Here is a 21,564-nt window from a genome sequence, read left to right as displayed (position 1 = left end):
AAGGGGAGAAAACCTGTGGGAAATAATGAAACCTTCGAAATTCAGCAAGGTTTATTTTGAAATACTACCTCAAAATTTCTCGAAACTGTTCAAGGAGAAGTTGCAGTCTTATTTTTTTATATAGCCAGCATTTTGAAAGGTAGAGTTAAACTATTGAGGCTTGTAGCTAGTGTCTTATTGATAATTACATATTCTAGTATCTGTGAAACTGCTTTAACTTTTTCTGACCCACTGCACAAATTGCTCAAAAATCTGATTTTAAATGTTAATTCCACTGTTACATATACTCAGTAGCAATGCTAACTATTTGAACGTTTTTTTTCTTTCTTTTCAGACATGCTTAGAGGTTCAAGGATTTATTTTCTGTTTTAATTTCAAGTTTACAGACTGTAGTCTCCTGAAATTCAGATGACTGTGTATTGGTGGCCCATATGAAACAGGAACTATTCTTAACTGTGAGCAAACCCATTTTGTGGATAATTCTCCTTTTTGGCCTGCTCTATTTATCATCTTACTAGAATGGGATTATACCCCCAGGATGTTGATAAACATTGATGAGTTGTAGTCTGAGCACTTACTTCCATGCACGATCTGTTGTATTCGAATAAGCAGGAATTTTTATTGACACCTATATGATGTGTTTGGCTTTCTAATTATCATACTATTGCTGAAGTGGTTACCTTGTTATCTTGACTTAGAGTGGAAGAACTGGCAAAGCTTGGCAGCTCCTTTGCCTCCTACCAAATTTGGGAGCAATTTTTTATGTGCTCTTATTAGACTAGAATTGCTTGTGTTGTTTTTCTTTTCTGCCGAATCTCAGCTCAGTTTGTCAGCAGGACTAAGTATGTTCTCGCGATGCTGCTGAGTGCTTCGAAGAATGTCATTAGTCACTGTGGCTCTGTGCATTGATGCTTGCCTACAGGAGGTGTGGTGACTAAGCGAGATGCTGCAGCCTTTCTAGGTCATCGTCAAGTCAGGCTGCTGCTGTCATTCTGCAGAAGTTTTGCAGCCCTCCCTCTGAAGATCTCCATCTGCGGTTCTGAAGTCCTTGCTGCCCTTGCTAACCACAAATAAGCACAAAGGTTTTGATTCAGTGGTATAGCTTTTCAGATGTATGTTGTCTTCTTTCCCACTGCTGAGCTGGGCAGTCCCTTGCATAATTACCTTTTATTTGAAGAATAAATAGCTCCAGCTGGCTACTGCTGCTGAATTACTGTGTGCAAGCAATGATTAGGTGTTGTTCTGAGTTTTCTTCCTTGTGGTTCTCTGCTCTCAGCACTTTGCCTGTCCTTTGCCAGTACCTTCTGCAGTAGTCTCTTTCATGATCTGCTGTCCATTACTTAAAACCTTCTGAAAGCGAGTAAAAATCAGTTTTGTTTGCTTGATTCCTTTGTTTTCCCTTACCCTGTCCTAATGAGACAGGGATAACTGTGAGATAGCAAAAAGCTTTAGTAAGCACAGGCTTTGGGTCCTGTTTGCTGCTTAGTGCATTTACTCAAGCTGTTGCTGGTGTTCCTTGTGCAAACAGCTGCTGGTGGTTTTAAGTTATCTTTTGTTTCTCACGTTGGTTAAACCTGCCCAGGTGCCCTGTGAGCTGGAGCCTCCCTGTGTTTGTGGCACCAGGAGTGGCGAGGGCTCCCTGGGGTCTGGGCCATTGGGTGGCCTCAGCCTGGGGCATGGACACCTCCATGGGGATGAGGTCAAGCCCAGGCTGGAGTATCAGCCCACCAGCAGGTGGGGGGGCTGGATCAGGCCTGCTGAGGGGAACTGTGTGGTCAGGCAGGGCTGTAGGGGTGGCCTGAGGCCAGGCTGGGATGTGGGCCCATAGGCAGGACTGGCTTGATGGGGCCCATGGCCGCCTGGGGGGAGCTGGAGATGGGCCCTGCTGGGGCATTGCGGGCTGACAGCTCCAGGGGTGACATGGGATCCTGGGCAGGGTGGGAGAGCTCCAGGGGGACTACACAGGGCCAGTGAGGCTGTCAGGGTCCTGACAAAACCTACACAAGATTTTAGCTGTAAAATTAAAATGCCTAATAGAAGAGTTTAAAATGCCTATATGAGGTGGTTGTCAGGTATGCAGAAGACAGGGCTGAGGATATTTTCTAGCACAGAAAGATCATGTACGTGTTGGCAACCTTTTTTAACACCATAAAATGTAACTTTGACTAGCTATTTCTTGAACATGCTTATTGTAAACTTCTCTTCCATAACAATGATATGGTGTACAATTTTAATATTTCTAGTTGTATGTTGCTGCTGATACTTGTAACATACAATTTTCCTTTTTGATCAGATTGAGCATTATGGAAATAACAGCTTGTCATCACTTGTTTGCAGATGTCTTCTTGCTGAATTGTAGCCTACATTGGAAACTTGTCTGAGAAAAGCAGATTACTTCCACTATTCCGTTCTCCATCTTTGTCTTTTCTTTCTCCTTTGTGCTAAATAGGAATTAGTATATGAAGAACTTCATTCATCTAATTCATGTGCCAAAGATCATATGGCTTACAGCAACAACAAAAAGTCAGACTTTTTCTCTATTGTTTTTGCTTTGTGGCATAATGAGACCTGGCTTTTGGGGTTGGCTGTACATAAAGGAAGAAAGTTAGTAATGCCATATATTAATCCTACTATGAGCACTATGTAAAGCAAATGGTTTTGTGAAAATACTTGCTGTGGTATGCTGTAATCAACCACTTGTTCCATTTGGGAGAGGTTTGCTTGCTGATTTATGTTATTTAAGGTAGAAGGTCAGGTCATTCTAATATTATTTCTCATAGCTCTGAAACAAGATTGATCTCAAAGTGGTTGGGCAGAATGCAGTGGGGCTGGGACAGAATCACTTCTCTGAACCCAGCAGTTACCAGCTGATGGCTGTGTGATGTATTGAACTTGGTTTGATGTAAGTGCACTCTAGCTGCTACATTCTATACTTTTGTATCTTTGTCAGATAGCTGACAATGCCCTTAATAGGCCTGAATTAGACAGCAGTATGTTGATTGCTTTGATGCAAACCTAGAAAATCAAGGATTGTTGGGAGGTGGTGATTATAGCTTTTTATTTATTATTCTTCATATAAAAAAAAAGTATTTTTTTGTATCAAAATAAGCACACAGTTAACTAGGGAACTCAAGCTCAAGTTACATCTGTTTCTCAGAGTTGTTAGCCTCAGTTTGGGCTACATTTTTATTCAGATGAGTAAAGGCATACAGTTGTTGGTCAGTACAATTTTTCCAGACTATTAAAATTTCAGCTTCATGGATGCATGTCTCTTCTTGCATTTAGTATGAAAGCTGTGAGAAAGGTCACTCTTCTGCAGTATTGAATAGAATGTAGGTTATTGAATAAAGACCAGAGATCCCCTTAAATGCAAGAAATGTAACATATTTGAGCATAAATAAAATAATTTGAAGTGAGGAGTTTGACAGTGAATTTGGAGTTGGCTTCCAGTTCCATGGATTTCACTAAGGTATGGGTACTTAGTTTCCATTAATGTTTGAAGTGCCAGCTTTTCTTCACCGGATGCAAATTAGATACACCTTAGAGTAGTGTTACAGAAGCAGCTGGATAGGACGAATGTTAGAAAACAATGAGCTGTTTGCAAACTTTAAAGCCAGAAACCTAAATATTTAGAAGTTACACATTTTTACTGTTCATAACCAGGAAATTCAATCTTTACTGGCAAGGCAGAGATCTTTTTCCTAAATAAGTTATTCAGGTGTCACCAACACCTACTGCCATTTCAGTTTTTACAAAATAGTATTTAGAAAAGAGTAATGCAGGAATATGACTGTCATGCTTTATCTTTTGCATACAAAGTAAAGCGTGATTATTTTTTATTATGAGCAGGACGTACTGAAGGAATTAATTCATAAACAAAACATCTGTCTCTCCAGCAGTTTTTTTTCTGGGATTGAAATGAGTCATGGGTTTGGGAACTGTGCTGGTCTCAGCGCAATGAGATCACCAGAAGACTTAAGGGTTTTCACTGTGCTTTCCAGAAAGAAAAATATTGCAAAGTTTGTAAAACTTACCCTTCTTTTACACTTGCATATGGCCACCTACTTGTATGCCTTTATGATGCTAGGACCTCTCTTCAAGGAGAGCAGTTTCCTTTTATTGCCCACTAGAAGGATTGAAGGGACTTGGACAAAACTTTCTATATTAGTAAAAGTTAACAATCTGAATGTGATGAGAAGGAATGAGGAATGTCAGGAGTGGTGAGGAATGGTATGTTGTTGCCAATTAAGTTTTGGCCTAAACTTGTGTATGGATAAATACCATCATTGAGGGAAAAACTTTGAGTTGACTGACTAAAAGTAGTTCAAAAATGTTTCAAAGAAAATCAGATTTTAAATGTAAATTACTTGAAAAGCAGTGTTATGGCACTAGGAGATGGAAAATAGTCATTGAAAATGAAGGCGTTCTCTTCTGCACTTGCCTTTTCTGAGATTTTATTTATGAAATGTTAGTTCATTTCTCTAGCTGAGTTACAATTTATTTACAAGAAGAAATTGAAGTGACTCAGTGCTTCAGTTAATTCCTTCTAACTTTTGTAGGAGCTGTAGTAGGTTTTTAAATACTGTCCAGCAAGGCTATTTTATCTGTATTCTCTAGATTTGGTGCTGTAGTTCTTCAGGTGAGAACAATCAGTGATTTTGTTGGCAGAAATGTACGCAGTCATGTTAGCACAATCACTTTGCACTTGAGCTTTCCTTCCTGACACTTCATTAAATTCTATAAATTTGTTTTTTATGGAAACTGATCCAGTCTCAGTCCCTTAAAAGAATCTAATATTTGTACCTCAGCTGCTGGATCCCATGTTTCTGAAATACTTTGTTACAATGGCAGTCAGTGCCCCTGTCTCCACATCTCTTGCATATATTCCCACTTCGATATTCTCTATCTGACAATCTCATTAGGCGGTGGAGTCCTGTACTCCATTTATTAGTAATAGGGCCTCACATAGCCCTATTGCCTCTTTAGGGTGTGATTTTTCTATGGGAGTTTTAATTTTCAAAGTTCCTTTTATATACATTGATATGTCTTAGAGACAGATGCACAGAAATTGAGGAAGAATGCTTATCCTAAGACTTTTGAAGCATGAACAATTTCTTTAGGGCTTGTTTCTAAAGGAATGTGCAGGGATGAGGGTAAAGTTTCAAGAATGAACTAACATAGTGAATTGTAGATTACTGCCAAAAGTAGTACGTATTCCTCCCACAGTCTCACTGTGTTGATACTACTGTGCAGCTGCAAATTTTAGTATAGGATGAGTGTTCTAATGAATCAGGATATACTGGGAGATGAAGGATGTTGACCCCTTCATTTGGTAACATCCCACAGTTTAACTGACATAAGCTGCTACTGAAAAGCTTCTTTTTGGTTGAGGACAGGACTAGATTTATTCCTCTGTGAAATAGTATTCCTACCTGCAAGTGGAGGTAGGAATTGTCCTTGAGCAATTGCACAAGTTGCCACTATTACATAGTAGTGGTTAGGTTTTGCACAAGTGCAGGATTTTCATAAAGCTGTTTATGCTAGAAAAAGAATGATACGTTTGAGATAAACACATCTGTATCTACATGAATTTGTTTTCTAGGCTGCACACCACAACCAGAGCTGTGTGGCTGTCAGTTGTTTTTCCTTACCTTGTATTCAGAAGTCTTAGTTAAAGATGCAATATTTCTTCCTGTTGTTGGTACAGAAAGTATTTGTGGAATAAAAATCGTAATTCTGTATGGGATATGTTCTCGTTCTTTTGGTTGGATGCCATTTTATCTAGGGGTGTGGCCATGTAAAATATGATGTGGGATGTATGAAGTTGATTTTGGCACAGAATTGTTGCAGAGGATTTGTTGCTGTGGACATTGTCAGTTACTATACTTACGAATTTGATAGGGGAAAATTGAAAATGCCACTCAATTTAAAAATGTATATTTATCAATCAAGTGTGCATTTGGTGTTAAAATTATCTTTTCATAAGCCTGTGAAGATGTATTGAGAAACGATGTTGTTTCAGGGTCCATAGCTATGCCTACTGTTTACAGTGTAAATTATTCATCGTAAAGTTGCAGTTGACGTTTAAGTTGGAAGGGTATCTGACACATTGATTGAGCTGGTTTCTTCTGGGATTTGTTTAAAGGAAGATGTACATTGTATGTTTTGTTGTGTTTTTTGTTTGTTGTTTGGTTTGGGTTTTTTTAAACAGCCCTCTTAGTTTGACTTGTGAAATGGGTAGATGCCTAATGACTATAAATCTAATTTCTGTGTGCAATAAGCATGGAATCACTCCTAAACATATGAAGCGAATGATACAGGGGTTTTGTGTTGTATTGTCCTGTCGTGTCCCATCTCCCTGGACAGGATGTTTCTTACACAAATGTAGGTGTTACTCCTTGGTCCACCTTCTCATGCCCTTGTATTGTATTGTCTTAGTTTAAGGCATGCAAAATATACATAATTCTGCTAATGTTTTCACTTCAATTAAAGGTATTCCACTCTCTCTTTTCTGGCAAAATGTAAAAACAAAATAGAACTAGAGAAGGATGTTTTTTGTTTGCTTGGGCTATTTAGGTTACCATAACTCTTTCATCCTTCACTGTGCTGTTACACTGTTGTTCTCAGAATTAATGTAGAACTGCAAAATGTCACTCTGTGTTTTACAGGTATCCCATACACCGATTATTATCACACTGATCTGTAAGAGATATTAATCTAAAACTTAATGGTTTGTCTGGATCCATAAACCTGATGAAATCTTTCCCATCCTCAAGAAGTTACTACTTGCTCCCTGAAAGGAGTGCAGAAGGGAAAGTGGTATTTTATTTATTTTTTTATTTTTATTTTGGAAGAAGACTGTCTTGTTCCCAACAGGCTATCACTTGAAAAAATTTCTCCTTACCATCTCTATATTTGATGGAAACTTTCTAGATATTAAAGTAGGATAATTCTGCCACTGATCAGTGATTGCAAATTGCTATGAAAATAAGTAAGGAGGACTTGAGAGGAGAAAAGCCAGTAGTTTCCTTTCTAGGTTTTCTCAGCTTTCTGTGAGACTGAACAAGTCAGTCATTAAAAAAAACCCAACCAACCAAAACCAAAAACCCCCAAAAAACAAAACACACCCAAAACCCCCCCACCAAAATCCCATAAATTTCAAACATTCCAGGTCTGTTTGCAGTTGGGTTTTTTTTAACTGGATTCTTGGGAGGGCAGAGCTAAGTAATCAAACATAGTGGGGTCTAGAAGCCGTGGATGACATTTTTAATAATTTCTGAGATGATAACATCCCTTGAACAAAACATGGGATCAGACCATTCTATTTTTGTAATTTCTTAAGCTTGCAGAACACTCTGTAGTTTTGCAAGCTTTTTTGAACTCACCCATTTTGAAGTGAGTGGTGCTTGTAATTGCTGGAGGATTCCTGGAAAGAAGTATGCAGCATGTCAGAAATGTGTTCAGCTTGTGTTATTTGCCAAAAAAAAAAAAAAACAAACTACTTGTTTAACTGCTGCAAAGCATCAGGACACCACCAACAGATGGTTTACTACTTTTACATAGTGCTTGTTTTCCCTCAAGAAAAACATTCATATAGTAGTTCATAGAGGTGTGTCTGCTCTTACAGAGATTTTAATATCCCCAGAAAGGCATATATTTCATTCTTAAAGGCATGATGCATTTTGCTAGTAAGTTATTCTTCTTAGGCATTTGGAGTGATTGAAAAAAAAAGCCATTTATACTTACCAGGGAATTCACTTTAAATGGATGAAATAAAATGCTTTAATACCTTGATGTTATGTTTTATTGTCTTCTCCCAAGTTATTACTGTGCATTTGTACTTTTCCCCAGCATTAAAGTAATATAAAGGAACTTTTTTTTTTCCTGGTGTGGGTGTTAAAGGTTGCAGTTCAGGAAATTGAAAATATTTAGCCTGAGAGACCAGACTTTGTTCCCTCCTTCTCTTTTGGGATTTTTAATTTAATGGATGACTGTAATGTGCAGAAATTTGCAATTTGTACAAATATCAGTTGTGTGAGGAAAAATGGAAATGGAACTGGGAGGATTTGTAAAACCTTATTTCAGAGCATACTGAAGTATACTAGTTGGAGAAAGCAAGTGGCAAGGGCACTATGTACCAGCTGTTAGCTCAAACAGTTTTGTGGGTTTTTATTTTTCCTTTCTTTAAAACACCTTCAGCTGGTACTCTAGGAATAACCTGTCTCTCTGGCAACCTGTACACTAAATTACGAACCCATTATATGTGTTTTTTCAAGTATCAGTACTTAGTAAGTCAGAATCTTGTTCCTGTGAGATGTCTTGACAGAGCTGGTGATGTTAGTGTGTTGTAGGTATGTGAGCTATACTGCAGTAATAGCATTGCATCATGTTTTGTATGTTCCTATAGACAAGTTCTGATAGGAATGTAACAGACCCTGACTTTTAACCTTCCATATTGCTATCCCTGTTTAACCCAACAACTAATGGAGTCAGTATACCAAGAAATTTTATACTATCTTGAGTCCCATTTGTTCTTATCAAGAAGTCCCATATGAACTCCTGTTTTAGCACTTTTTAGTAAGTTTGGCTCTTTGTAGCAAGTTTTGATTTTGAAAAATTTTGTCTAGATTGGCTCCATGCCATGTCCTCAGTCAGTGATTTCAATATCTGATGAAAGTACATGACATTTTGGGTTCTGTCTTTAAAGTACAATTTCATCCTTGTAAACTATCGCTGGTGGGGGCCCATGGGAGCCCTAATCTTACCACCTGCACTTCATACAGCTGACACACAGTAGAGTGCACTATATCAGGGAGCCTGATCTGAGTAAAACCAAAACTAATCACTATTTTTTTTGAGATAGCTTAAAACTGGATTAATTCTTGTCTAGTTCACTGCACTACTGCAGAAGCATTTATGGTGTCATAAGGAAGAGAAGCACAAAAAGAAATCACTAATTTCTGCCAGTACTAATGCTCAAGGTGGTCATGAGTTAAACACCACAAACTGCTGAAAGAAACTGTGTGCGTTCTAAACTACAGCCCTTCAAACTAGTTGCCCTTTCCTTGAGGAACATGACTGCTCCTTATCACCAGTATCCTTTAATCACATTTTTTTCATGATTTTTCTATGCCAAAATATGGACAAACGATGGAACAAGCAGCAATAGCTCAAATGCAACTTCAAACCAGTTGATTTTGGTTTGTGATAAAGTATTAGGCCATATAATAAGTTGGAACTGCTATAATGGTGCCTCTGATGCTGTCTCATGTGATATTCGTCATGGGTTAACTAAGGAAATTAAGTTCACATAAGAAAGTAGCATAAGATGTAGGAACACAGAAATGATTCAGAAGTATATTCTAAGGAGTTGGTATCTTTCCAGTTCTAACTGCAGGAGTGAAAGGAGGCTGTGTTAGGTCTCAAACAATTTTAACTGTCCAAAGTGATGACACACAGAACGTACCTCCTGGCTTTTGGTGGGTGTCAATCTAGAGAACTGCTAGTGTTAAAAGACAGAATTGGAATAAAACAATTGTACAGTAGGAGAAATAGCCTTAAAGCAGTTCGTACAAAAATCCCCTGTGGAGTTGGAATAATTAGTTATTCAGATGTCAAATGTGGTTGCTTTTTTTTTCTTCCCCACCAAAAGATTGAAGAACATGGTAGATGTTGAATTGAAGCTCTTAACCTTTTGCTGACTACGTGTGGCAGTAGCTGTATAAGGAGTATTCACTCCTTATAGGAGTCCATAGAATATCTTGAATTGGAAGGGGCCCATAGGGGTCACTAAATTCAACTCCTTGCTCCTCACAGGACTACCTAAAACTAAACCATATGATTAAGAGCATTGTGCAGATGCTCCTTGAACTCTGACAGGCTTGGTGTGGTGACCACTTACTTGGGGAGCCTGTTCCAAGACCAGCCAAGTAGTTCTTTCAGTTGAATCTGGTGCCATAAATAAAGCTGTGAGTCCAGACTTGAGGATTGCATTTCAGAAAAGATGTAGGCTAATGAGAAAAAGTATAGAGAATTGAGGTGTTGTTTGGAGGAAGAAAACTCTGAGGAATGGCAGAAGAAACTTAACAGTCCCTCCTGCAAATGAAAGCCTAAGGTTGGGTATAATAACTGGTTTTAAGATCTAAACACTTCTGAAAGGTAATAAGAATTAAGCTATCCTCTTTAGACTGATTTGCAATGTGATGCAAAAGTAGTAGTTCTTATTGCTATGAATGTCCCAGTGTCCTGAGGGCAAATTTCTACAAATGCATATCTGGTCTCTCTGTGGCTTAGTTAACATCTGGCAGTTCCTAAATTTCTTGGTGAATTTCTGTGAGATTCAAAATGTTTCTGCTTCAAAAGGAGTCTTCCTGAGAAGTTCTTGACTGGCTTTTGGTAAACAGTTTTGTTGACTGGGTGATGCTGCTTAATGTGGTGTTGTCCATCTTTATTTTCAAATTCTTACATTCTCAAAATAATAATAACTTTTGCATTGTGGAACTCTCACAAGGAGAACCTGAGTGGGTCTCCAGCTGTTGCTCTTCACTCAGAAAGACCTGGAGAGAGGGCTGTACCACCCCTAGAGAGATGCCTTTTCCTCCCTGGGGCAACTCCCAAAAACACCTCCCACTTTCCATACTGGTTGCAGGGGAAGGCATATTTAGGGAACACTGCTGCTTTTGGCAGTTAAGAAACTGCTGAAAGAATTAGTGTCCACTGATTCTTGCATTATTACTTTATTAATTTCTTATGAATATAGTCTTGATCCAGAATGATATGAAAACAAGCAGAAATTAGTTTTAATTTGCTGCAGTTCTTGAATACATAATTGTTTTCTCGCACACCTGTTTAAAGTAATCTACTAACAGTCTGCAGCTATTCACACACAGAATCACAGTACAGAAATGTTATATCTCATATTTGAGTTGGATTTTCCCAGATTGCAGTATTCTAGGTTCACTTCAGTATTACATCCTTTTTGTGGGCTGGGATCCATGATACTGTTTACTAGGACATTAGCTTCTAGATCTGGAATTGCTGTTTTCCTTTCAGAACAAGAAAAAGCTTTATGACCTGGAATACATAGTAACCCATCCCTCAATATGTCTCTGGTGCCTTCTTGTGCCACCTCCTACTTAATTTTCTGTACTGTTTGGTGACAGTTTAGGGGCACAGATTCAACCAAATAATACTGCATCTTCTCCTTTTGCTACATCTGGCTTGAGGAAGTACAGGTATTACTTACCATGATGCTCTATGTATGTATTTCACTTAGCAGAGCAGAGTGCGAAAATGAAAGCAGCTGCTCTGTCTTCCACGTGAAAGTAGGACTGGTTATCATTTACCCATTGGAAGGATTTCTGTGATGTCCCTGATAATCTGTCTTTGTAAGTAGATGTTGGGGTTTTTTGCAGGATGTTGGAGGAAGGTATACAAAACTTGTAGGTGAACTTTAATTTTTTTTTTTTTTTAAGGATTATGTTAGAGATGAAATACACTCAAAGGTACCCTCCTTTTTTTGCATCTCTTTTTTTTATTGCCTCTTTATAAACATATTTTCCATTCAGAGCTCTTTGTCTTTTTAGATCTGTAGGTCCATACAACTTGCACAGAATTCAGATCACCTTCCCTTGTAATGAAAGGTTATAGGAATTGCTTAGGGCCTCAGGCTGCCTGCCTCAGGTGAAGAAATGTGTCAAGCATTGAGGTATTTACTGGTTCTGTCTGACTGTAAGATCCTAGTACTGTGCACTTCTCCTCTCCTATTTGTTTTTCCTTGACAAGAAACATCACTTGTTCTCAGGCTGCACAGTATGGTAGCCAGTATAGTCTTTCCTGTTTCTTTTGCTTATTCTAGGAGTTTTTGAGAGATTCAGTGATTCAAACAAGGCTACTTCAAGGTTTCAGTAAACAATGCTGCTAAATTCCCATAACCAAACAATGGCTTGATTAAAAAGAAAGCTAATAAGGCTTGTATTTCTAATTTACAGTAAATTTTGCCACCTGTTGTTTTTGGATTAGGTGGGCTACAATATAAAACTTCGCTTAAAAGACAGGAAAAAGTCACTTCATAGCATGAAATATTCAAGTTTTGCATTTAGGAGCTGCTGCTCTCTGAAGCCTGCTTATGTCCAGTTGAGCTTGATTGGGCAGTTTATTTTGTAATTACATATGTAAGTGAAAACACATTTCTTGTTTCTAGCTTGAACTGCTACAAATACAGTTACAGTTTCATAATTTTCATATTTTGGAATTAATACATTGTTCAAATGACCCAGTCATAGCTGAGAGGTTATTTGGAAAAATAAATTGGAAATGTGACAGCCTGCAAATAACTCTGGAGAATGATTGAGTTTCTTTCCAGTAAACACTTCTAAAAGTCATAAACCCCTGTTAGTAGGAAGTAATAGAATCTTTCTGGCTGCTGCTGTTGTCCTAATTTAAATAAGTATCTGTCAAGCAAAGTTAGATTTGAAAATAGAAGGATGACAGAAGATGATCTGATTTATTTTTTTTATGTTCAAGCATTTTAAAGATTTTACCTTGACTGCTTTAGGATAAGGTTGGTCAACTGATTTGATCCTTGTTTGCAGAGCTAATTAAACTTGGTGTTATTCCTTTAGGATAAAGTAACACTTAATAAATGTATTGCAAACCAACTTTTGGAACTTGTATGTTCTAATATTTGTTCTTTTAAGATTTATAAGTTAGTTGCCTTGGGTTTAAAATAATTTTTTGCTTTTTCCAGAGTTGTACTAGCTATTTGTTTGAGATGACAGCAAATACAGGATTTTGATGACCTGTAATATTCCAAGTAGTTTAAACACTTCCAGCAAGTAAATACCAGGCAACTAGCACAATAGCAAAAGCTGTTCTTTTGGCAACAGCATCTTGAAATTATTTCCTGAAGTAGATGTCATCTTTCAGGATAGTGGCTTTATTAAAAGCAGATTTGAGTGCTTGCTAGTGTTACTATTCCAAGAATAGTGGGTTGCTCAGATGATTTCACACTGCAGGCAGCATTTCAGTGGTTAGCCTGTCCTGTGAGCCCATCCCTGTTTGTGATTAAACTAAAGATCCTTGAAAACAGCAAGGTTTGGCATACTGAACATTTTTTCCTTTTTTTGGAAACTGTTACGTCCTCTTCCATCTCTTGCTTTGTATTTCATTTCTCCTTTCTACTTTACTCCTATTTGAATTCTACTATATGCTGAGGATTAGTTTTCCCAGTTCTTTCTGCACACCTATACCCTCAACAAAGATACTGTAAATCTCCTCTTTTCCACTTATTTGCATAGAGTCCTATGAAACATGTGGGTGTGAAGATAAATTAGCCATTTGCTGGCTGTGTGCCTGAAAACAGTCTGAGATTCTGGCTGACCAGAAAACAGTCCAGTTTTTTCTGTACTGAACATGTGGGATCCATTAAGGATTCAGCTTAATTATCTTGGTTTTATTTAATCTTCTTTTTAAGGAATTGCCTTTAATTGCTGTCCCTTCACGTACTCCTAGAGGAATAGTCAGCTGTTCATAGAGGAAGGTTTTAGAGATAGAAATATAATGGAGAAGAACTGTAGTAGAGAAAGATGTGAGAAGATGCAAATGAGCAGCGCATTGCAGACACTTTTCCAAATCCACACAGGAATCTACCCTCTCTGTGTTTCTGTTGTATGCTGGGGACACAGTGTAATTGCTGACATCCTGTTCCATGATGCTATGATAGAAATAGTGAAAAATTGCAGAAGGAAAATGGGATCTTTGTTCAGCCAAAAGCATCATTATAATAATTTGAGTGGAAGTAAATATATGGAACAAAGCATGTGAGGTAGGAAATGTGGTCTCTCTTTCTGGACTCCTAGATTCACTGAAACCTTTAAATCCCCCTTACCTCTGAGGCATTAACGTTACAAGCAGTAATGCACTGTCTCAGAGTGCTCAGAGATCCTCCAGTAAAGTTTCTTTAAGGCATTTTATTTTGTATTTGAGTACAAATGGGAGGAAAAAGTTCATATTCCAATGCATGAGTTCGTATGGGCCGTGAGTGGAAACTGCTGATGATTTGAATTTGTCCTGGAACGTGCACCAAGAGAAAAACATTATTTTGCAAAGAAATATGCATATACAACATGAAGTTGTGCATGTACAGGCAGTGCTTTGGGTTTTGTTTTCTTTTATGAGGAGAAGTGTTTTGTTGGAGAATGGGAAAAAATGAGACTTACTCATATTCTTTGAGGAAGTCTTTTTTTGTTGTTGTTTTGTTTTTTTTTTTTAGTAAAACTGGCAAAGATTGTATTACCTCCAGTTGTGAAAACGAGGAGCATTGGAAGGCTTTACTTTAAGCAAAGGTCTTTTGCATGCATCTACTAGTACATAGGGAGAAGGTTGCTTATTTGAATTCAGCTGCTGATTTTTTGACTTATGAAAAACAACTTCATCTAAACTACATTGGCATCTCAATCTCAGAAGTCTGTTTGTACACAGGCACTATTAGTTATTTTCTTTAAATAAATAGGCCTCTGTGGTTTGTGTTAGTGTCAGTTTTCACATCACATTTGGCAGCTGTGTCAAGTACACACTGTTAGATTATTGCTTGAATATGGCATCTGAAGCTGTTTTCAGCCAAGTACTGGGACCAGAAGGATCACAATCTCTGCAGCCAGGAGTGCATGCTTCAGCTGGAGGTTCCAGTCACAGCATTTGGTATCTACTTTGCCTGTCTGCCTACAGCTTCTGGTAGATGTATATAAAACCAGCTTAATGCCAAAGCCGATAGCATCATTCAGCAATAAACTGCAATATTTGATGGTTCTATGTCATGTCTTCTGTGTCTGTACTGAAACAGGAGTTTTAATTTGTCTCAGATGCCATGTCGAGCTGGACTCTATAAAGTCTTACTTGTATGTTGATTGTGTATAAAAGCACTTGCATTAAGAAATAGAAATGAGCATATGGAGAGAGAGGTTTATCAATGAAATCTTTTAAGTTTTGCATTTATTTTAGTTTCTGCATGTGTGGCTGTCATTCTAGTTTCATGCTGTAAGCTGCAGTGCACAAGTAAAGTAAAATTATGTGGGAAATCCTGAAACGGGATTTGGATAGTGTTTCTTGTTTAGCTTGCCTGTTCAGCAGAGCCTTACTTAATGCAGTGAGACCTATTGCTTTTAATGCTCTTAAAGTGAAGCTTGAAGTACTGTATTTAAGTTTCAAAGTTATAAACCACTATTATTTTATGATACTGTAGGTAAGAAAAACTTGCATCTTCTATTAATCCAGGAAGCCTTTACATCCCTAATCTTTGAAGTCATATTTTATTTTGCAGTCCATGAACGCTAAGAAAATGGCTGAAAACATCTATTCAAAAACTCACTTGCATCTGATGCATTAACAGCATCAGATCATTTCAATCTGGAGAGAACTTTCTCAGTTGAATGTCACTTGAGCGTATTTTTACCTAGCAGCATTTCTGTGTGTTTTCCCAAAAAGCTATTCATTGAGAATTCTTTAGGCACATGAAGGTCTGGGTTTTGCGAGGATTCAGTCTCTATCTCAGTCAGGAGGAGGTCTGTGTGTTTAAACCCATAGTCATTAACAGTGGCCTTGAATTAAAAAAAAAAATTAAACCCAAAAGCTAATTGCAATGTCCCAACAGTTTAAATGGTGTTATGATGTACTCTGCAAATATTTCTATAAGACAGAAGAAGAGAGAATTATGTGATGAATCTGAAAACAACACATTTTCTTTCACAACTTTTTTCTAACTAACTACCATGTAAGTTTATTCTTTTGATTCTGTTTCCATGTTGATATCTTCATTGTTAAAGGATAGGTAACTAAGATGTCAGGAGTTACGAGATCACACCTTGTCAGGAGCTATGCATTCTTTGTTCCTTTTGAAATTGGTCTGGATTTTTTTTTGATGGGGCCAATTTTTAAATGCAGTTGACTTTTATAAAGGTTCATGTAAAAAGACCTGATGCTAAAACGTGTCAGAATTCAAATCCCTCTGTGTTGGTTAACTGAGGTATACTGTTACAGATAATTTTGGCACAGGATTCTGTTTGCATCCCAAAATTAGTAGGTGGTGAATATGGTTTGGACTAAGCTGTGCTGTCTCGCACACACTTCTTTTTATAATTTTCCTTTTGAGATAAGGGAATATCATAAATAGTGACAACAAAACATTGAGACTGAAAGTGTTAAGACACTTACTTTGCTGGTAGTATGCACACAAAAAATAATGGATCCATGACTCTCCTGGATCCATGATAATGTAATTTATCTGTAATTTATTTACATTTCTTTTAAACTGTGGTAAATATCAAATGATCCTGCAGGCAGAATTATCAGATAGTTCAGGCCTGAGTATAATCTTCTTCATACTAAGAAAGCTAAGGATGTCAAAAACTTCTGTCAGCTTGAAAGTCTTAGTAGTACAGAATGAGTAAATTAATCTATGTGTATTGGAGTGTCATTATGTATGAACAATTAAAGGTGTCATTCAGCAGTTTCCATGAATGGGGGCCTGTGTACATGTTATAAGACTTCAGAACTAACTGGAGTTATAGGTTACACAAAGAACTTGTTAATGTCTCCTCTGAGTTCTCCCTCCTTTAGTTAGCCTCTTCTGTAAGCTGTGGTGAGTTTTGTTTTGTGGGACACCCATGATTAAGCAGCTTCCTCCTCCCTCCCTGTTCTCTACAATAATTTTTTCCTCTACAAATGCGTATGTCTCTCCTGAGACAAATGTCTCTCGTAAGTCAACTGTGCTGTTTCGTTACGAAACACATTGAGGAACTGACCTGGGTCAAAATTACTTAGCACAAAAGTAGAGGTGTGGTTTTGTCTGCGTTGACCCGGAGGGTGTCTCTGACACTGTTTCCTTTGCAGTTGCCCAGTTAGTAATTCCAGAGGAGTTGAGGGGATGAGGTGCTAAAGCTGCAAGAGGTGCAAGAGCTGTGCAATCAAGTACTGTCACCAAGAGCAGGGCTCCTGAAGGCACAGTTTCACCAAGTCTGAAGCTTTCTCTATCTTCTGTGAACGTGACTTTTTGTGTGCCAGCACAACCACAGTGCTCCTTCCCAATGCCCTTGCACTGCTTTCCCGGTGTATGTGGGGCACAGATCTGATTTTCCCTCACTTATCAGAGGGGGAATTAATGAAGCTTTTATGCTGCATGAAGTTAAACAGGTTGTTTCTCTGAGAAGATTTTGTGACATACTGAAGTGCTAGCATGAATGGCTTCTGCCCAAAATAAGCTAAGCTAGTATAAGCAAATTTAAGAAGTGGGGAGAACAACTTCAGTGAAGACATTTAAATACTTGGAAAATTCTGCCTCTAAGAATATGAAATTATTTTCTAAATTCTTTGAAGCATTAAAACCTTTCTTTGAAGGTCAGAGTTTTTAATGACTGATATAACTTAAGAGTTTCTAATATTGTTTTGTATTTATGATTTTATTTTTAGGGAGCAGCAGTCTGCTATACTTTTGATCTACGATGAATGCCAAATCTGCAATCAGCAAAGAGATTTTTGCCCCACATGATGAAAGGATGCTGGGAGCTGTTCAAGTGAAAAGAAGAACAAAAAAAAAGATTCCTTTTCTAGCTACGGGGGGTCAGGGTGAATATTTAACATACATCTGCCTGTCAGGTAAGATTAATGATTTTTGACATCCAGTTATTTGTTTAGGCTTATCTTTGATTAACTGATTAGCTGGTGTCTGTAGCATAAGGAGCTGGGTGATTCCAATTTTCATAATGTAATCAGAGAATTATAGCACTTACACCTTTTGTCTTGAGGAACCACGTGCTCTAGGCTATTTATATTTATATAGTATAATAAATTGAACAGGTGGTTTCATTGTTTAAAAAACCCCTAGGTGTTTTCTCACATCACAGCTGCAGAGTATGAACAAATAGAATAGCTGGTAACAGTCTTTCCTTAGTCAGATTAAGATATTTCTTAGAAGGATGAACTTTTCAGGATGTTAAAAGGATATACAATGCCATGTTTTTATGCCATGTTTCAATGTCTGCCAACTGAGTGTGTGTGAATACCTTTGGTATTTTAGGGTGATTTAGTCCCTTAGGTTTTTAGGTGTATCAGTTGCTCCCTTTGAGTGTGTACATCAAGCTGGAAGTACAAAGAGTGGCCAGAAGAAGTGTTATATAATCTCAGAAAAGTGCAATTATTTTTGGACTAAATGAGAGTGTTATATGGACTCTTTCAAATTGTGTTTTTTTTTAAAAAATAATGTTAAAACTTTCAAAGCATAGGAGGTAAAACTCAGTGACTCTACTACTGTTCTAAGGTATCACACATCCACCCTGAAAATGGACATTTACTGAATGTTACTGGATGTTATTTGCATACATATGTACAAATTCTTATGTTAAAGTACAAGCTGCAGAGGATATGCACACGGATACTGAGTGAGACAAAACAGAAGACCTTTCATTTACAGCTGCTTGTCATTATAGGATCATGGAATATCCTGAGTTGGAAGTGACCCACAAGGATCATCGAGGCCAACTCCTGACCCTGCATTTTGGTAACCCCAAAAATGGCACCCTGTGTCTGAAAGCATTTCCAAACACTTTGTGAACTCTGCCAGGCTTGGTGCTGTGACCAGTTCCCTTGGCTGCCTGTTCAGGGGTTTGAACACCATCTGAATAAAGAACCTTTTCCTGATACTCAGCCTAAGCCTTTCCTAACACAGTTTCAAGCTGCTCCTTCAGGTCCTATCAGTGGTCATGAGAGCGAAGAGATCAGTGCATGACCCTCTGCTTCCCCTCTTGAGGAAGCTGCAGACCACAGTGAGGTCTCCCCTCAGTCTTCTGTCAGGCTGAGTAAACCAAGTGACCTCAGTCATTCTGCCCACATACAGAGCTTCAAGGAAGGATTTAAAAATTGATTCACCTAGGCTGTTCCCTAGACTTGTGATTGGGATACTCTGTTTGGATGTAAGAATTGTAGGTTTCAGTCTTCTCAAGGTGTAGATGAAACTAACCTAGGCCTCCCATCTCTTGAAGAAATGTTCAAATCACTAATGTTTTTAAACAAAGCTAAGCTCTTCTTCCTCGGGCAGTTATATTTTTCAAATGTCAGTCCAATTGTTTTTCTAAGTCTCCTTGTAAAGAGCAATCACGTTCTAAATCTGTGCAGTAAGTTTAGGAATACACAGGTGTTTGATACCCATGTTCATGATTAAAGGTTAGAGATGTGATCTATGCTTACAATTTTCTGTAGGTGGTGTTTTGTTTGTTTTTTTTTTAATTGCTATTCTCAAAAACTTAGCCCTCCTTCATCTCCCCCACCCCATATTTATATGTATCAGTCAACATGGATTTTAAGACAGTGTGTGGTCTTGAATGCATTTATTGTTTTTCTGCCACAGGATAGCATATTATGAGTAAGGAAGAAATATCAGGTGTCTTGACTTGAGCAGAGTTTGTCACTTATGATAAGGAAAGGCATTCAGGATCTAAATAAAATTACTTTGTGGCAGACACTGCATATTGGTATTGCAAGAACCCTCACAGGTGGCTCGCTCTTCGTGGGGTTTTGCACAGATCTGAGACCAGGTTTTATCATATACATTTATTTTATGTTATGAAAGCAAAGTATATTTGGTAATTTCAGTAGGCAACAAAGTGAGTAGGGAGAGGACTGCCTGGCTCTGATATAACATTCCAAACAGTCTGATCAGAAAGATTATGCAATTCAGCAGGGTCAAGTGCAATTAGTTATTTATTCAGGAATCATCAAAGACACAAAACCAAGCATTGGGGAGCAACTATTTCAGCCACTGTGTTTAAAAGACATTGTGACAAGGATAAACTGTAATTTTTGCCTATTCCTGATGGCTGTGAAGCAGTAATGGTTTTAGTTGCAGCAAGAAGTTGTTACGGAAGAAGTTTTTGTTTAGTAAGGCTAAGTTAATGTGGGCATGGCAATTTAGCTGTGCTCCAAATTGTCCAACACAGACTGTATCTTGGGATAACAGAATACACTTGATTACCTTCCTTTTTTGACGTAATTATGTACAGTGAAGCAGACACAGTGGTGGCTAGCTCTGGTTTGTGTTTACATTTCAACCAACACATGCTTTAATGCTGAGTGTTGCAACCTCTTCCATGGAAATGCCTTTATCAGGCTTTGACTCTTGTCCCATTTTTGCCAGGTTTGCTATGTATTAGGTAAACAAAGTGACTGGAATACCTCTCTCTCCATAGATTTCTTGGACTAATTCAATTTGGCCTTTGCTGAAAGGAATTTGATCATGTACTCTTTAGAACAGAATTTGTCAGTTGAAAGAACAGAAACTGACTCTTTATATCCTTAAGGGATATAAATATTTGGGAATATAAAATATCTTGTCTAGTTCCAGTTTCAACCAAGATATGGTACAGAAAACGAAGCATCAGCCACTGTGACAGCTACTTCTATTTACTGCTCAGTTTGTAACTGAGAAAATACACAAATTGTTATAACCAGAGTTAAATGTTTTCCTTTCAGTGTTGAATTGAAATTTGGTGTTGAAAATACATTCTATCATAGTTGTTGTTTATTTGAATTTCTGAAAGCATGGATAGGGATGCTGAGCAGGGAGAATGCCCTCAGGTCTCAGAGATGGGATAGTGAACCATTAAAAGAATAAAATACTGAGCAGCACAAGATAGGAGAGTAAGGGAGATTCTTCCTTAATATTGGTATTTCGAGTATGTGCTGGGTTTTTTAACTTTACGATATTGAATACTGAGTTGGTTAGAAATGAACATTAATGCTCCAAAGAGGTAAACCTAAAGCCTGTAACCTGAAACTGGAGACAGATTAAGTTAAGAAAGCTGTAGCCTGGTGGAAACCAAGCAGCTGGGTTACCTGCAGCTTTCTAGCCTAGTGTTGGAGCTAGCCAAGTTAAACTGGCAAACAGAGCCAAGACAGATCTTTAAGGAGTTACTCAGTTGAAGAACAACAAGAAATGAGTAGACAGATGGGAAACACAGAGGTGGGGTGGCTGTAGGCAGAACAGAGAAAATGAAAACTGGGATTATTTTGTAATGTATAAGAGGATTTAACACAGAGAAAAGACAAGAAATTCAAAGCTGAAAGTGGATATTTATCACCTCCTCCACACTAGCAGGCCTAGTGATAGTTACTGGATTAGATCTAAGTTTTAATTTTGTCACCATTGTCTTATATAATTGAAACATAATTGTTTAAAATAGTTCTTAGCCTTATTTAGAATTCTGAATTAAGTATAAAATACTTAAAAGGTCACTTCAGAAATATAGGTCATTGGCTTCTTGCTTGTGCAGAGTTCTATGTGTGTTATTTCTTTGACACTATCATTACATTTTTTAAATAACTTCTATTATTTAAAAAGACTTTTAATGTCATTATGCATTGGAAATGTTCCAGTTCGTGTGTATGGATGTTGTGTTGACCTTTCAGGATTAAATATCTATTGCAGTGGTGGTGAACTGAATGAACCATATGGTTCCTTTTGAACCTGAATTCTTTTGTGTAGTAGCACTCAGCTTAGTTGCACCAATGTTTCTAGTC

At 37.8% G+C, this 21,564-nt stretch overlaps 1 protein-coding gene across 4 annotated transcripts in view; it reads left to right on the top strand.

Moving 5' to 3' along the window:
• The window catches only part of STXBP6 (syntaxin binding protein 6), a 101,712-nt gene that overhangs the window by 19,560 nt on the left and 60,588 nt on the right, over positions 1 to 21,564 (top strand). For all 4 annotated transcript variants that reach the window (XM_069017719.1, XM_069017720.1, XM_069017717.1 and 1 more), the window contains one exon: positions 17,464 to 17,649. In XM_069017719.1, coding sequence (XP_068873820.1) covers positions 17,496 to 17,649 — 154 coding nt within the window. In that variant the 5' untranslated portion in view covers positions 17,464 to 17,495. The remainder of the gene's footprint in view (positions 1 to 17,463; positions 17,650 to 21,564) is intronic.

Source organism: Aphelocoma coerulescens, chromosome 5 (assembly GCF_041296385.1).
Source record: "Aphelocoma coerulescens isolate FSJ_1873_10779 chromosome 5, UR_Acoe_1.0, whole genome shotgun sequence".
In the NCBI taxonomy this organism is placed as follows: domain Eukaryota; kingdom Metazoa; phylum Chordata; class Aves; order Passeriformes; family Corvidae; genus Aphelocoma; species Aphelocoma coerulescens.
The sequence above is the reverse complement of the archived record's forward strand: the minus strand, read 5'-3'. Positions and strand labels throughout refer to the sequence as shown.